The sequence below is a fragment of the Myzus persicae genome, unplaced genomic scaffold (assembly GCF_001856785.1).
Source record: "Myzus persicae strain clone G006 unplaced genomic scaffold, MPER_G0061.0, whole genome shotgun sequence".
Taxonomy (NCBI): Eukaryota; Metazoa; Arthropoda; class Insecta; order Hemiptera; family Aphididae; genus Myzus; species Myzus persicae.
The window spans coordinates 161,829-178,612 of NW_019100725.1; the positions used below are offsets into that span (position 1 = coordinate 161,829).

Consider the following 16,784-nt stretch of genomic DNA (forward strand, 5'->3'; position numbering starts at 1 on the left):
TGTTTTGTACACGCAGTAAACAAATTTTACGTCAACTGAGTGTCCATGGGATTTAACTGTGTGTCCATTTGGACATAGAAACCCTGCTTGTCGTTTAGGTATACTATAGTATTTATTAATCGATATTATTACTAATAGGTAATTATTAAATGGTTTAAATTTACCGCCGTTGGAAAAGAGAAATGTTTGTGTTTTAAAATTAAGTTGTTCACACTGTTGCAAGCGTCCGCGTCATACAACATCAACCGGCCACCATTTTGGTGTACCGCACACAGACGCCTACGTTCCGACGCCGAGTTATTGACTCGTTTTACCGTAACACCGTCTGGCGAGTGTGACTTCCATTTTTGTTTGTGAATTTCTCTCTTTGTAACATTCATTGTTATTCTATTAAATTAGTCTTAAAAACACTTTATTGAAATTGTTGATTTCAGTTGACTTGATTACCGTTTTATTTGCATTACTTTTTCTGATTTTGTTCGTATTACGAATTTCCACATCAATCATGGGATCTGACGTAAGTAAAGCTAACACACCGTATTCGTATCAATCTTGTACCTAACCTTATACATTGAAAACCTACCTTATTCGAATCAATAGCTTCAATTGTTTTACTACTTTAATAAGTACATACTTGTACCTACCTTCCTAATACATTGAAAACCGCTCACACAAAATGTTTGTATGTCAACCATAATCCAAGTATTTTTTGTTACTGTAGGAACCAGAACAATACAGAAAATTATTCATTGGTGGTTTAAACTACACCACAACTAATGATTCACTTAAAGAATTTTTTGAGCAATGGGGTGAAATTGTAGATGTTGTCGTCATGAAAGACCCTCAAACCAAAAGGTAATTTTATATTTTGTTGTGCTTATTGTAGGAACTCATTAATCGTTTAATGTCCAATTATTTAGATCCAGAGGATTTGGGTTTATCACTTATTCTCAATCTTCTATGGTTGATCAAGCCATGTCAAACAGGCCACATAAAATAGATGGTCGTGAAGTGGAAACTAAACGAGCTGTACCACGTGACGTATGGAATTTTTATCCAATATTTTCTCTTATATATTATTACATATAATTTTAAAAAAAAATGTCAAAATGTTTATTTTTATGATTTTAGGATATTGATAAACCAGATATCGCAGCTACTGTGAAAAAAATGTTCGTTTCTGGTATAAAAGAACAATCAGAAAATGATCTTCTTGAATATTTTGGAAAATTTGGCAATATCACAAATGTAACAATAGTAACAGATAAAGATTCTGGTCAAAGAAAAGGATTTGGATTTATTGAGTATGATGATACCGATTCAGTTGACAAAGCTGTTTGTGAGTTACATTAATATACATTAAAATGTATTCTTAAAATTAGAACTCAAATATATGTTTGTTGAAATGTAGTGATCAAAAGTCACCAAGTTGCTGGTGGAAAATTGGATGTGAAAAAAGCAATTAGCCGTAGTGATGGCGCTGGTGGCGGTCGAGGTGGACGTGGTGGTCGTGGCGGTGGCGGAGGAGGTGGTGGTAATAGAAGTAGCTGGGGAGGAAATCCGCGAAACGAACAATGGGGAGGACATCATAACAGTAATTACAAATCTATATATATTTATTAAGAACTAATTTGCATATATTTATTCGTAATTATGAATTTTAAATAGGTACATGAATATTTTAACTTAAGATTCATATATATTGAATACATAAATACCTTTTGGATACACCTAAATATATCTAAAATACTTTCAACTAATTAGTAACTAATCATGATGGCTCTTCTACACATAGGAAATTTTCTATAAATAAAATATGCAATAAAAATAAAGTTAAATTACTATCTTAAGTATATATATGTTATTTATCTTTTATCTTGTGTTTTTTTTGTCTATTAGGATCAAATGGCGGAGGTGGAGGATATGGAAATTCTGGAATGGGAGGAGGATATGGCTCTGGCGGAGGTGGTGGCGGGTATGGCGGAAGTGCAGGTGGGTACAACTCCAATTCTGGTGGAGCCTGGCAAGGTGGCGGCGGTGCTCCTCAAAGTTGGGGTAACAATAATCCAGCATGGGGCAACCAAGGAGGCGGCGGTGATAGCTGGGGAGGTTCTCAACAACCCAGTAAGTTATAAAAAAAAAAACTTAAATATTTATAGATGTCTAATTTTAATGAATGTTATAGGTAACAACTGGGGTCCAAATCAAAGTTATGGCGGTGGTGGTGGTGGACCAATGAGGTCAAATTATACCTCTAATAACCGTGCTACACCTTATGGAAACCCAGGTAGTTGTATTTATTATATTGATTGATTCATTACATGTTTAATTACAAAGTTTAATTTTACCAATTTTTTTGTTTAGGAGCTGGTAATGTAAATGCAGGTAATGCTGGCTATGGTCAAAATCCTGGTCGACGGTACTAACACATCACTTTCAACTAAAGGTAAACAAAGTTAAAACTGTAATACCAAAAATTGCACCCAAATTTATTTTATAATGTTGATATATTTTAGGATTCTAATTTAAAATGGTTTTTTTATTTTTTGAAAATTGTTAGGCAGGATCCGAGGAGGCAGTCTGTTAGGCAGTATAAACAAAAATAGGAAACTCGTACCGGTTATTTCTATGTATTATTTAAAACCGTTCATGAGTTGGGTAATAATGACACAAGAGCCAGTCATTTGAAATACATTCTCATCCTCGTCTACTGCACATTCAATTTATTAAATTTATCTAATAAGTACAATAATGACGTGTTTTGTATTGGTAATATACTTTTTATATTTCTCAACTATATCTTTCTTTTGTATTTTTTAATTGAAGCTTACCTAAGTATTTGACATATTTTCAACAATTTTGTATATGAGGAAATTGTGTATCCACAATTTTTTTATTATGACAGTAAATTAGGATATAGGTTACTTAATATTATAAATAATTTCATTACTGTTAGTCTTAATAAATATGTAGTTAATTCAGAATGATTGATTTGGATTTTAACTAGTCTTTTGATTCATACAAATTAAAAGGTTATTAGCATTTTTATTTATACTTAATTATTTTAAATGGACTTATTCAATAGCATTGTTATTATTTTTTCTTGCAATAAAGATTACAATCTCAACAATAAACTCTACAAATATTTATTTATGAAATTATATTAATAATCTGGGCATTTGTATAATGTTTAAAATTACATTTTAATTATTTCAGTTTTGTGTGTTTTGGTTTATTTAACTTTATTAAGTAACTCTGTTTTGTGCTTTAAATACACAATCTGTGAATATACCTTGAAATTATTTAAAACTCCTATATTGCTTCCAGTTATTTAGCTTCTAAATGTAAAGAGACATTTTTTGAAAAAACAAATTACATAGGTAACAAAACTTTTTCTGTTTCTTTATTGTTTACTATATAGGTAAGGTATGCATTTTAAATATCTATTAGTTAGTAAATAATAATGTATACATAAGTTGTATGTGTGTAAGTTTATATAATATATTATATCATAATATATGAATATATTTTATACATTTTTCCTTCGGTGTCCATTTTTTAAAAATAATGGCTTGATATTTTATCATTTAAGTTAGAAGGTTGGTATTCAGTAGGCTTAGCAAAAAAACTTAAAATAATAATCAATTGCATAATGATTTAAGAAAAATAACATAAAATATCAAGCAATTTAAGTTAATTAGTTTTAAGATCCTAGACACTACTGTCTCAAAAGAGAACAATCACTTTCTTCCTTTACCACATTGTAAATTGACGTGTTATAAGTCACATGATAAAGCAAACATTGGGTGGTTGGTGGGAGATCGCTAGATTGACAAAAGTCTGACAGCTGATTGTTTATTCTCTTTTGAGACAGTGTATTTACAATTTTTATACATACCCAAAACATGATGTAAATTTTATAATTCTATATGTTGAGTATTGTGAGATTTTTTTTTGACAGTTGAGAACACGAAGAAAAATTATTTAAGTTTTTTTTCTATTCTACTATACATTTTTAAAAAATAGAAACATAATATTACTTCCAGAACTAAATGTTTTTACCTGTTTAATTTTTTTTTTTCTTCAAAATGTTAGTTAGAATTAGTTATTAGTCTCATAACCAAGCTACTGCTGTTAATCTAAGTATTTTAATTCACCGGTAAGCATTTTAATTTGAATATAATTAATGCTATCTAATGGAATACATTTTAACATATTTTATGTGCAAGTGATTGAAAAACAACGAAATTGAATTTTAATTAGGTTTATTAGAAATGATCCATAGGAATGTTAGCCTGTTAGGGCTTAAGCTGTCAGCAAATGCATTTAAAGCTTTCGTCAATCCACATAGGTGATTCAATTTAGGGCAGCAAACCTCGATTGTCAATCGTAGGTAGGTCATCCAATTATTAAAGGTAAACCGTTTATTTTCCTGTAGGGTTTGTTGTATAAACGCTAATGTTTTTTACCCAAATGGATTCTTATTTAGCAACAAATTTTGGCATTATTTTGCATTTTCTTGTACAAAAAAATCTTTTAAGATTCATGAACCTAGGTAGTTATTATTAAATATAAAGTTTATGTTAAAAATTATTATTAATACCAATGATGACTTGAAACACCAAAATTTGTTGCATATTAGGGGATCTAAGGATATTATCATCTATTTTTTATTAAATTATTGAGAACCCCTCCTTTTTTGCTTATACTGAAATGTTTTTCTTTTCTTTTTATTAGGAAGGAAAGATGGCTATCCAAAGATGAATTTCAACATGAATGTTTTTTTAAATATTTTTCGATGTTCTGCGCTGTTTCTGACAGGAAGTAAGGATTTTGATTCTTCATTGTAGTGCATTTAATAAAAAAAAACCCAAGTCTAAGTTAAACATAGTTGTCAATTAAAATTAACTAGGACATTTTCGGTATAACTTGAATCAATGATAAGTTCCAAGTCTAACATGAATAATAACTTAGATTGTGTATGTGTTCAGAAAATATTTTTAAAAAGCTATTTTAATCAAAGGGTGTGATCTGATTGAACCTGGATGAAAATTGGTTGTTACTTGAGATTTATTCTTAAATGAGCTATGCTTATAATTTCTATTTTTAAATTTTTCCTCATTTAATAACACTACGAGCTTTTAAATATTTTTATTTAATAATATGACAATTCACTCTAATATTTAACATATCAGAGTTAAATGGATTTTTCCATACATACATTTTACCACGCTATTAATTTGTTAGACGGACAATGCATGAGCGTGTATTGTCCTCTTAACGCTATTAGTTATAGCCTTAACAAGTTCAATGCGAATGTTCTAGATAATATTGCATCATCACTTGACTTAACCGCAGCTGAGCTAAGCACTCTATCATTGACTGTTCACCATTAATGTCACTGCTTTGTTTGTTCACTCTTATTTTGCCTGTTATTTAGTATTAATATTAAAAAAAAACATAAAATGGGAAAGGATCTCATGTTGACTCGAGTTTAAATTCTTATGTTGTCACTCTTTTTGAAAATAGAATTGAATTATTATAAAACACAATTTTATGTTTTATATTTTTCAGATCTACTCTTATTCAAGATTTACAAAAAAATTGATACGGATACGGAATAATAACATAAACACTCATAATAAAGTCTGAGTCCTTCACTGGTCAGTATGTAATACTACACTCCAATTTCTTCCTTGAAAATCTGTACATTCCACGTACTTGTCAAACCATGAAGATAAGTTTTTCCACAAGAATAAGCCGGAAAACCCCAAAAAATATAGAAATTTTACGGAACTTAAGAAGATCTTATCATTGAGGTATTGACTTTAATACACATTTATATGTTGTGAATGTGATAAAATTTCATTTCTTGACACCAAATTTTTTTTTTTATTACTTAATTTATATTTCCACAATCTGTTTCATAAATTTTGAACAATAAGTGAAATTGATGAATTAGATAAAACTATGGCGTGACACCAAATTAATTACTTTATCTTGTCTTTCATTTTAACCGATTTTTAGTTTCTTAAAAATGTTACAACTTCTTATTTAATTTTAGTAAATTAAATTAAATTTGACTCGTTCTTACTAAAATTATAGGGCATCCAAAGGTTCTTATTGATATTATTATTAATTAAGTTATTTAACTTATAATAATTTTAAAATGTACAGTTTCAAAAAGGTGATAACTTGCTTCTTTACAGTTTCTGAGATGCCCTAGATAATAATCTTATCCTTAAATTGTATACCTCGTCAATTCATTTGTCCAGTAATGTACACTAATTTGTAAAATTAAAATGTGTCATTCTGCATTCTGTACCCTTGTATGATGCCGACTTCTTCCCTCAACAATTCAAATGTAAATACTCTTTGTCACATTTGCTTATTATTCCGCAAAAGAATAGATTCTTATAAAAAAAAAACTTTCAAAATGAATTTTGTGCTGCATTAGTCGTCCACATTTTTCACTGTTGTGCTTCATAAAGTAAAGAAACACTGAAACAAACTAAAAACCTCTCTAATTATTATATCATGATATAACTTGATACTTAAAAAATAATTTAAATTACAAAACACAACGGATTGTGTGTTATCTCTACTCCCTTTTATATTTATAAGTTTACAACGATCGATCTAAGTACTCTAATATTAATTTCACGTCTAAGGTATTGTTTTAATATAATAATAAAATGAGTATTCATTTTTTTTCAGATTGGTGGCTTTTTGAAAAGTGACATGAAGATTTTTTTATAAAATGAATATTTGACTTTTTTGAATTTTAATTGAAAATAATATAAAAAAAATCTCCTTTTTAATGCTATTGAGTTTTTACTTGATTATTCCTTTAATGTTAAATTTTTCAGAAGCGCCGTTTAAAACAAAAAAAAAAGGAGATTGACACAAAATCGATTTTTGACTAAATAGATTAATATAAATTAAATAACTATAATACTAATTTTATAAATTAATTAACTAAATTTTCACTGGATATTTATATTAGCATTTTTTATACACTATAACATTGTCATTATCAAAATATTTTGACTCATGTTGAGCTATTTGGAGACATGACATTTTTATTTGTTTTTTTAGTTTTTTAAAATGAATGTCGATAGTTCGATTTTTGCATGTTAGACAAAACTAAAAAAATGTAATACTAGATTATCCATATTCCATAAGTATTTGAAAGCTTAGATTTAAAAATACGAAATTAATAACGGGTTTAGTTTATTGCTATAATTTTAAAATATTATTCTTGTGTACCTACTTAAAACTTTTAAAGCGGATAGGTTTATTATTATAAACAAGAACATGATATATAAACTCTGAGTACACCATCGTATAAATCGTAAAAAAAAATTTAAAAACAAACTTTTATCATATTTTGTAGATGTAACTTTTTGACAAATCCAAAATTTGGCATTTTTTTGCAATCATTTTTAAAACAAGTTGCCACAAATTCTGATTTCACCAACGTTTTTTAACTCGGCAAGTTACATAAGTTTTGATGGTAGCAATTCAAAATGGCGTGGGGAAACTCGACTGCAATACTGCATATTTTGTTCCCAAATGTCTCATTTGTTTAGCTTGCGCAAATAAGGTAAGGCACTGCTCTTGAGAAGGCATTGTTGATTAGTTTTACAGTAACCTGAACCAGAAAATATGAAACGTATTTAGTCTTTAATAACTTTATCTTTATTACTTAGGTACTTTTCAGTTAGGCATCTTAACATTCTTAACCTCCTTCATAGACTTAATAATTAATACTTATAAAGTCGTAACACTCATAACTATGGTCTGACTACCTTTACGTTTATTAATCATTTTTAAGACCGATAATCGAGATTGAGTGATGACTGATGGTGTCTATAGGTCATTGTGTCATTCTGTCTTCGCATTTAAGATCTCTAGTTACTGGTATTCTACCTAAAAGTCCGGCGAAAAAAGTCCGGTTTATTTATATATACATATTTATAGATATATACTTAAGCCTCGTTCACACGGTGACACTAATGAGTATGACACTAATGATAATGTGTGTCGTGACACTAGTGTCGTATATCTAATTTCGTTGATATTACGACACTGGTGTCATGCAACTGTCACCGTGTGAACGAGGCTTTATACAAGTATACATTTTTAAACTTAAATCAATATTATAGGTAGGCACAATAAAAATAAAAATATTACTAAATATTATTAAAAATAAAATTTTATGTCGAACAAGAAAACATTAATGTTATTTAAAATAATAGCAATAATTTATAATACAATTATTACATTTGAATTCAGAATGAAAAATCTATATCCTTAGCCTATAACCTTGGAAATGTCCTAATACTATGTCCCACTTGAGTTAAAAACTCTTCAACACTTTAGCTCGGAGTTATGAATTCGCTTGCATAATGTTTCAAGCCTGATGTTTTTTTGATTCATTTTTGATTTTTTCATGGTTTGTCCTGTACTGCTTAATGCTATTTTTTCCCTATCGGCTCCAATCTCTAACTTGATTTATTTAATTAGCACCCATATTGTTGGATGACTATGACCTACCAAGTGTGTGAAGCGGTTGTTCCATGCTGCACATATATTATTAGTTCTGTAGTGTTCACAATTTAATGTGGCTTCAAAGACATTCCACGTTTTTGGTAGGAATAAGGGATTAGTTTTTCTTAATTTTATGTTCATACCAGCACCAACTGTCCTATATGAACCATTAACATATGTGGTGTCAAAGTAACTCAACAATCCATGCGCTTCAGAAATGCTTGTTTGTTTTAAAAAATCCATTCCTTCGTGCACCCGTTCAAGGAGTAGGAATGCCAAACTATCAATCATCGAACAAAAATGACTAAATTTGTTATCATTCATATACATGTTTTATAAACCTAAATCCTGGAAATAATAATAGTATAAGGTGCCCAACTTAATAAAGTCGCCAACAAACGATAAACTAAACCGATAATAAATAAGCCGGACTTTTTTCGCGGGTCTTTTTTTACCGGATTTTTGTTCGTGGATTCCTAGTTACTTGGTGTGCCACAGGTCAACTGCGATGCTGAAGTGTTAGCGTGTTACTAAATTATTTTAGTTTTAAAACGCACTGGATACTCACTACAAATGCCCAAAATTAAGAGTTCCAATGCTGCTTGACTACAGAAAGTTGTTCTTGTGTTTGGGAAGGACGCTTATTTTCAACAGATGTTTTAGTGCTAGACTGTAAAGGACAGGTACCCTATATATGTGGAGTAAAATCTACAATCCATAATTTTGTAAAAATATCTTGAGAGTATAGGAGGGCGTATTTGTAGAAAACCCCATGGAAACACCCCGGCTGACCAGTAAGAATCTCAATAACTAATTACTTTTGTAGCCATGCTAGCAGTGGCGTACCTAGGCCTCTCTAACGGGGGGGGGGGGGCGAAATATATTTTTATCTATTCCTAAAGTATCTTAAAAATGTACGTCACAGCTAATCTAACCTAACGGAAATTTCATACTTGTAAAATACCTATGAAATAAAACATTTTAATAGGTACATAAAAAATAAATTATTGTTTAATTTAATAATATAGTATAATGCATGCTATAAAATAATTTTATTATAATTATAATTTATAATACAAAGTCTATTTTTCTGTTCTTCATACGAGAAAATCGTTCAATAATTTCATCCACTGGTATATTTATTTCCTGATAAATGTGCAATAGTGCAAGCCCACATAAGCGATCCTGGCCCATTTTTGAACGTAGCCATGATTTTAGTCTACAGCACAAGCATAAAATAAAGCAAATAATAAATATAAATAACTAAAAAGCAGACAGCAGTAGGTAGGTACTAGGTGTATAGGTATCTAGATTTATAAGCCAATTTTGTAGATTATTAATTTATCTTTATAAATAATAGGTTCTGTAAATGTTTGACATTAAAGAACTTTTTTTTTAAACTAAAGTACTGAAGCAGTAGAAAGTATAAAAGCAGTAAGCATTCAATTGCTTTTTAAAAATAATATTGAGTCCTATAAATAAAAATATAACAATGGACATTTCTGGCATATATTGTCAGTTGTCACATATAATTATACGACCCACGGGGGGGGGCGAATGCCCCCTTCGCCCCCCCCTCCCCACAGGTACGCCACTGCATGCTAGGAATAACTCGAATTCGAATTTCGAATGATCGAAACATAAATACAGAATTGGAAAATTCCGGAATATAAACTTGTATTTTGTAATATTCGTTAAAAATTGGTTACCAGGTTGGTGGGATTCTTGATTTTCCGTGTTGGCAGAATTGAGTTTATTTTTTTTTTTGTCCGCATGCGCTACACGACTGCAGTGTAGTAGNGGCGCGACGCTACCACAATTTACAGTCTGCCAGTCCGGTGTTTCTTTCATGCACATTTCCGTGGTTTGCTTACTGCACTGACTGATTAAAATTGAATTCAGCGGTCCGTCTTATCAATACGAATCCCACTAATCCGAGACCGAGTTCCAAAAATCCAAACCCGAACTTTCAACGCCCGTCGCTGTAGGGCAACCTGTGCTACGGACTGCAATCTACAACTACAGTATTTAGTTATTTACACTACGCTGTATTGCCTGTATTCCAATATCACCTATCAATTTCGAATCGCGGCGCTAGTTGCGGTGAACCCGTTTCGAATTTTAATTTCCCATTTCCACGCTGTTGCTCGTGAGTTGTGTTCTGCGGTTGCTCAGGGTGCAGGATCTCGACTTGTGAGTTGTGGTCGATAGTTTGTTTATTTGTTTGCACATTCGCTGTAGTAGACACCTACTGCGGCTAGCTAATTACTCAAACCGATAAGCGTCTGCCCACGACCAGTGAATCGTTATTCTGTCTATCGAAGTTTCGTTCTACCGCCATTTCGCGGGTCTCGATTTAATCGTCACAAAATATATTATAATTCTTCTCAGTGTATATCCATCTGCGTGATCGTTTGTACAATGAGTGTGTCGGTAAGAGTTTGACTTGCCTTGTAATACTTTTATTTAACGTTTTTATCGCTCATTTGTGTCTAAATTACTGTGTGATTTCGAATAGGGAGAAAATGCTGTAGATGTCGAAGAACCGGAACAGTTCAGGAAATTATTCATAGGTGGACTTAACTACACAACTACAAATGATTCATTAAAAGAATTTTTCGAGAAGTGGGGTGATATTGTCGATGTAGTTGTTATGAAAGATCCTGTCACAAAAAGGTTATACTCAATTTTAAAACCACTTAAACTTTATAACATATGCATACAGATACAATATCGATTTAGTTAAATGTGTACACAAAATTGACGTTGCTCCAATGGCTTTTTACAAACCTTAATTTTGACACTAAGCCCAATATGAATATTTAAAAATAAAAAACCAAATATTTTTCAGAATTAGTTTTTAGGTTAACTTGATTAGAAGTTGAAACAAATTAGGTAGTAAATTTTATTTAAAAAAATTTTTTGTCTCGTCATTTTTAGTACTTTGGTTTTAATTTGTTAGGCATTTGATCAATTTTAACTACACTAGATTGAATATTTATTATTACTACATATTTTCACTTAAATTGTATTATTTACAGATTTTTTTTTTGAAATTATAACTTAGATAAATCAATTTTCAATAAATAAATAACTACTAATTTTATTAGTTTTAACCAACTACATTTTGACAATAACTATGACTCACGAGTGCATGTACTTCAAGGTTACTTCGGGTCTTAATTTATAAGTAACTATGCTTCTAAAAATATAAAAATATCCATTTTACAATCTTAAATTATGCATTATGAATTCATAAGTGTAAGAAATAACATAAATTAGTTTTATTAGTTTATCGACAAAACTGAATCTCATCTTAATATTTTTGATTCAAAGTTGTATGAATATATACATTTTTTATGTTTGTGTGTCTTATAATTATTTTTTTTTATATTTGTGGGTTAACCATTATTTTTAACAATTTAACATATGCGTATTGATTATAGTATAAATGTAGACAGTGTTTGTTAAGTTTTCCCAAATTTTATTTTTGATGAATATTTATTGTTACATACAACAAGACTATTAATAATGTGTTAACAATAAATTAAAAGAGTTTAAAATGCTCTTAAAATAAAAAACCGATTTTAAATTATAGGTCACGAGGATTTGGTTTTATTACATACTCAAAAGCTTCAATGGTAGATGATGCTATGTCAAATAGACCGCATAAAATTGATGGTCGTGAAGTAGAAACAAAACGTGCTGTACCACGTGATGTAAATACTAAATCAAATTTTATAAAAATGAATCTTATGTTGCATATTTTATAATTTATTTCACAATGGCATGATTATAGGACATAGATAAACCTGATATAGCATGGACTGTCAAAAAAATGTTTGTTTCTGGAATTAAAGAACAATCTGAAGAAGAATTAAAAGAATATTTTGGACAATATGGAAATATACTTAATATTCAAATTATTGCAGACAAAGAAACTGGACAACGTAAAGGCTTTGGATTTATTGAATTTGATGATTCAGATTCAGTTGATAAAGCTGTTTGTATGTATTATTTATCTTTTTTTAAGAATGAGCTTCATTTGTCACATTTTTTTAGTAATCAAAACCCATGAAGTTTCCGGGTCTAAATTAGAAGTTAAAAAAGCTGTCAGTAAAGATGTAGCATCAGCTTCTAGAGGCCGCAGAGGTGGGCGTGGTGCTAGTGGTGGAAGAGGTCAAAGTTGGGGAGGACCAAATAATAATTGGGGAGGTGAGTGTATTCTATTTTAATGTATACATTACATAAATAATTGTAAATTATAACTTATGAAGTTGCATATTAGAAACAATGTAAGTATTAGTAAAATGTTTGAATAAGTTTTTTTACACATCAAATTAGTGTCTGGGATATAATCCAAAGCTGATGAGAATACACATAAGTTTTTCTCTTAAATAATTTTTAATTTATATTTTTGCATACTTAAGTAGATTATTTTGTTGTTTTTGAGTGTACATTTCATTGTATTGTGGTGCTTGAAATTTAAAACCATGAAAACAATTAATTTTTAAAATTATACTTATATTGGTCAATTTTTTTCAGGTAACCATTTTGGGGGATATGGCAGTGGAGGCGGTAGTGGTGGTTGGGCTCAAGGTGGTCCTCAAGGTTGGAATAATGTTTGGGGTAGTCAAGCTACCCAAGGAGGTTGGGGTAATGGAGGTATTTTCATCAGCTATAACATTCATAAATTATTTATAGTTAATTCAATGTTTTTATTTAAAGGAGGTAATTGGGGAGGTAGTCAAAGTGGATATGGAGGTGGACCAATGCGAGGAAATTTTGGTAACAACAGAGCAGTACCATATCATACAGGTCGTGGTAATATTTTTTGTTGAAATAACTTAATTAAATGTTTTCAATTAAATGTATACGTTTTTTGATATATATTTATTTATATATAGTTACTTAATTTATAAATTCCAATAACATAATTGCTTGGTTTTAGGAGGTGGTGGTAATTTCCATCAAAATTCAAGAGGAAGGTATTAAAAGTGAGTATTGAACATTAGTATTTTAAATTACAACTGTTAATGCTTCATAAATTATTCTTAGCTTGAATACAATTAATACTGAGGATTATTTTTGTTTTTTTATGCATAATGATTTTTTTTGTATCTTGTTAGGCAGGTTGCTGAAGCGAGGCTGGTAGGAATCAATAACCATCAAATTTCTCTCCTTCAACTTTTGGGTATTGAACTATTCGAATGATGTTTTTTTCAGACAAAAATTATCTGCTCTTCACATGTTGACACTTAATGCCATTTATGAACCGCTATAAAGTTATGTTAGTACAATATTTGTTTATCATATTCATTATGATTTAATATTTAGGTGAAATAAGTTTAAAACATTTTATATACCTACTCTATATATATATATATAAATACATATATATTTTTTTATTTAATTAATTATTGTTTTTCCAATATAATTTTTAAAACTTAAACACCGGTTAATTTAAATGTAATGCGTTTTATTTAATGGTGAATAATTTTTGTGTAACTATATATTATAATATTAATAAAATAAAAAATACCCAGTCTTTATACAGGGACCAGAATATAATTGTTGTTGACTCAATATTTTTAATGATAATTCACAATACATTTTTTTTAGTAGAAGGAACATTCTTAAATGAATACTTAAATATGGTAGGCATAATTTCTACTATATTGGAACAGATCGTAAGTAGTGTGCTTTGTTATGTTCTAAAATTCTGTAAAATATTATTAACATCATTATTTCCTCATGTGTTTTATTATAATCATGTTAAAGTGAAATCTCTATTTATCAATGTCTTTCAATTATTACTGAATGTTTTCTAACAGATTTTATTTTTAAACCTTGGTTAAATATGATTATGCAGCATCTTACTACTTAGAATAGTGAATTCCGTTCAATAATACAGTTTTTTGGCCACTATTGTTGTGTCTTATAGAGGTTTCACTATCAATAGATGATTAGTTATAGATTGTGGGTACAAGATATTAAATTAGGCATTTAATGCAGACCAACATATTGAGACTCCTATCAACAGCGTAGGACTTAGGTCCCCCGGTTCCAAGATAGTAAGTGTCTTAGGTAGGTTTGCAATTTACAAATTATTATTAAATATAAATAATACAAATTCAACTGTACAATATTTGAAATCGATCAACGATTCCATAAAAATATGTTGAAATTTACATTATTATTAAAATATTTATCAAATATTTGCTAATTAAATGTTGTGATTTGATTTTTAAACAAATATACAGTAATTATAATTTTGTGGGGCTAGATTAATTTATTTATCCTCAACTTTAAGTCATTATCTTGATGTTAAATATTATGTGGTACTACTAGATTTTAGCAGTTAGTTATAATAGTAAATTAAATTTTATATATAGGACTTGTGTTTAATTTTTAAAAGCTAGTTATTCAAAATTTAAATACTAAAATGGTATTATCTTTTATTATTCAATTTCTTGTGACTTAAAGTTTAGGGTAACAATTGTTGTTTTGAATTTATAAAATATTACTTTATTATATTAATTAACATTTCATACAATTAAGATTTTCAATGTAATTAAGAATGCATTTCAGTATTTTGAATATTAACATAAAACATTTTGGCTCCATGATATTTTAGTAGCTGCGTATTTATAAATATAACAATTCAATCATTGATTTGATGTATGTGAATAAAATTTTGAGTCAATGATTATGTTATTAATTCTTGATACTACTTATATTATGTCTAGGCAAATGCTCAACTAAACAGTTTTCAACATTTCAAGAAGCTATTAATGCATAATTTACATAGGTAATTTATAAAATATTTTATTACGATAATGATTGTCATAATTTGTGATATTTTTGCAGTTTCGGGATTAAACTGATATTATTGAAAAGATGTCATATACCTGTATTGGCTGTATTTAATTTACAATATGACAATATATTGGTTAGTTAAATGTTTAAATGTATTAGTTAGTTTAGTAATTTTAGTTTATCTGAGTAAATAAGTAATATATTTTATCATACAATTGGTTTTTTTTTCAGGTATGAAAAGGTACATAATATTTACTTCATTGCAAAAGTTCATAATGTATGTCAGACTCGAACATATATCTAACCTTTCAAATTTGAAGTAAGTGTTGTACAATACTAAGTTATCCAACAAATAATGTTATGTTGTCATAACTGACTGTAATAAAGTAAAAATCAGTTTGTTATTGTTTGTTTATCTACATCTGTAGAAGTTAACATTAAAAATAAACGGCCGTGTAGTGTGTACTGTGTACTCAAATTATCTTTATCCTAATTCCTTTGGAAAATTATTTTATATATCACACATAAATGTTTATATTTTGTAAATGGCCAATTATGTTTTTTCTCAAATTTGATAAAAAGTTTATGATATTAGAAATAAACATTTTTACTAAAAATTAGAACAAAATGTAATTAGTAGGCATATGATTTTTTATGAAAGTGAAGAGAACTTGTTGTTATAAATATTATAACCAAATTTTTTGTTGGGTCAATACAACTGCAATAAACACTAAGTTTAGATTATACTCTTGTTGGTGTTATGTATTTAGGTTTTTTAAATGTGATATTTTACTATTTTAGTCAAATTCATGATTTAAATTGTATATGATTGATTGTTATGCCATCTGGTTTAGTGTGAGTATACCTATTAGTATACACATGCATATCTACTATATGTGTATTCCTTATGGTTTAATAATAGTAAGCCGATAGATACCCACTTCAAATTATACTTGTTAGAATCAATTAACTTGGAGGTTTTGTAGATTTGGTACCTACTGAATAATATCGCCTAGGTTTTAGAATATTTGAGTAGGTACATATTTGTATGTATAACTTACATAACCTTATTCAACCTAATATTTCACCAATTATTTATAGTTGATAGAAATTAAATGAGGTTAAACAATTTTAACATTATTGTATAAATGTGTATTTGTACAGATGTTGTAGGTAACAGCATATTTACATATTTTTTTGTAAGAAACATATTGCATATATGTATGAACTACCATTTTATACCTAAACTAGATAGGTGTTTTAACTAATCACTAGAAGAAACTATAGGTGTCTATTAAAATGGTGTTTGCAGTAGGTACATTTTCAAGTACGTACCTACTTGCCCGTATAAGAAAGCATTTAAACTATTTTCTTATGGAAACTCAAGTAATTTTTTATACATAGTTACCTAT

The 16,784-nt window shown here is 29.0% G+C and overlaps 2 protein-coding genes across 17 annotated transcripts; both read left to right on the forward strand.

The window, feature by feature from the left end:
* The first annotated feature begins 270 nt into the window (after window positions 1-270).
* Window positions 271-5,778, forward strand: LOC111042693 (heterogeneous nuclear ribonucleoprotein 87F-like). Of its 6 annotated transcripts, none has more exons than XR_002605496.1 (10): window positions 271-517; window positions 722-855; window positions 921-1,041; window positions 1,132-1,339; window positions 1,412-1,594; window positions 1,900-2,124; window positions 2,186-2,287; window positions 2,365-2,446; window positions 4,738-4,824; window positions 5,575-5,750. XR_002605496.1 is itself a non-coding variant. In XM_022327387.1 (9 exons), exons 1-8 carry the CDS (start codon window positions 506-508, stop codon window positions 2,424-2,426), a joined length of 1,047 nt encoding a protein of 348 aa, XP_022183079.1. In that variant the 5' UTR covers window positions 271-505; the 3' UTR covers window positions 2,427-2,446; window positions 5,575-5,778. The 6 variants fall into 6 exon arrangements, 4 of the variants coding, with proteins under 4 accessions (XP_022183079.1, XP_022183078.1, XP_022183077.1 ...); XR_002605495.1 differs by having other exon boundaries at window positions 272-517; window positions 2,186-2,290; XM_022327387.1 differs by lacking the exon at window positions 4,738-4,824 and having other exon boundaries at window positions 5,575-5,778.
* A 4,716-nt stretch (window positions 5,779-10,494) lies between these two features.
* LOC111042694 (heterogeneous nuclear ribonucleoprotein 87F-like) lies at window positions 10,495-15,776 on the forward strand. 11 transcript variants are annotated; one of them, XR_002605498.1, is made up of 13 exons: window positions 10,495-10,986; window positions 11,072-11,229; window positions 12,152-12,272; window positions 12,353-12,560; window positions 12,616-12,768; window positions 13,099-13,218; window positions 13,282-13,377; window positions 13,505-13,550; window positions 13,683-13,704; window positions 13,780-13,843; window positions 15,303-15,364; window positions 15,424-15,505; window positions 15,604-15,776. XR_002605498.1 is itself a non-coding variant. In XM_022327389.1 (10 exons), the coding sequence occupies exons 1-8, from the start codon at window positions 10,975-10,977 to the stop codon at window positions 13,546-13,548; spliced, it is 912 nt and encodes a 303-aa protein (XP_022183081.1). In that variant the 5' UTR covers window positions 10,495-10,974; the 3' UTR covers window positions 13,549-13,550; window positions 13,683-13,704; window positions 13,780-13,844. The 11 variants fall into 11 exon arrangements, 4 of the variants coding, with proteins under 4 accessions (XP_022183081.1, XP_022183080.1, XP_022183083.1 ...); XR_002605500.1 differs by having other exon boundaries at window positions 13,282-13,374; XR_002605502.1 differs by having other exon boundaries at window positions 13,282-13,371.
* Window positions 15,777-16,784: the final 1,008 nt, after the last annotated feature.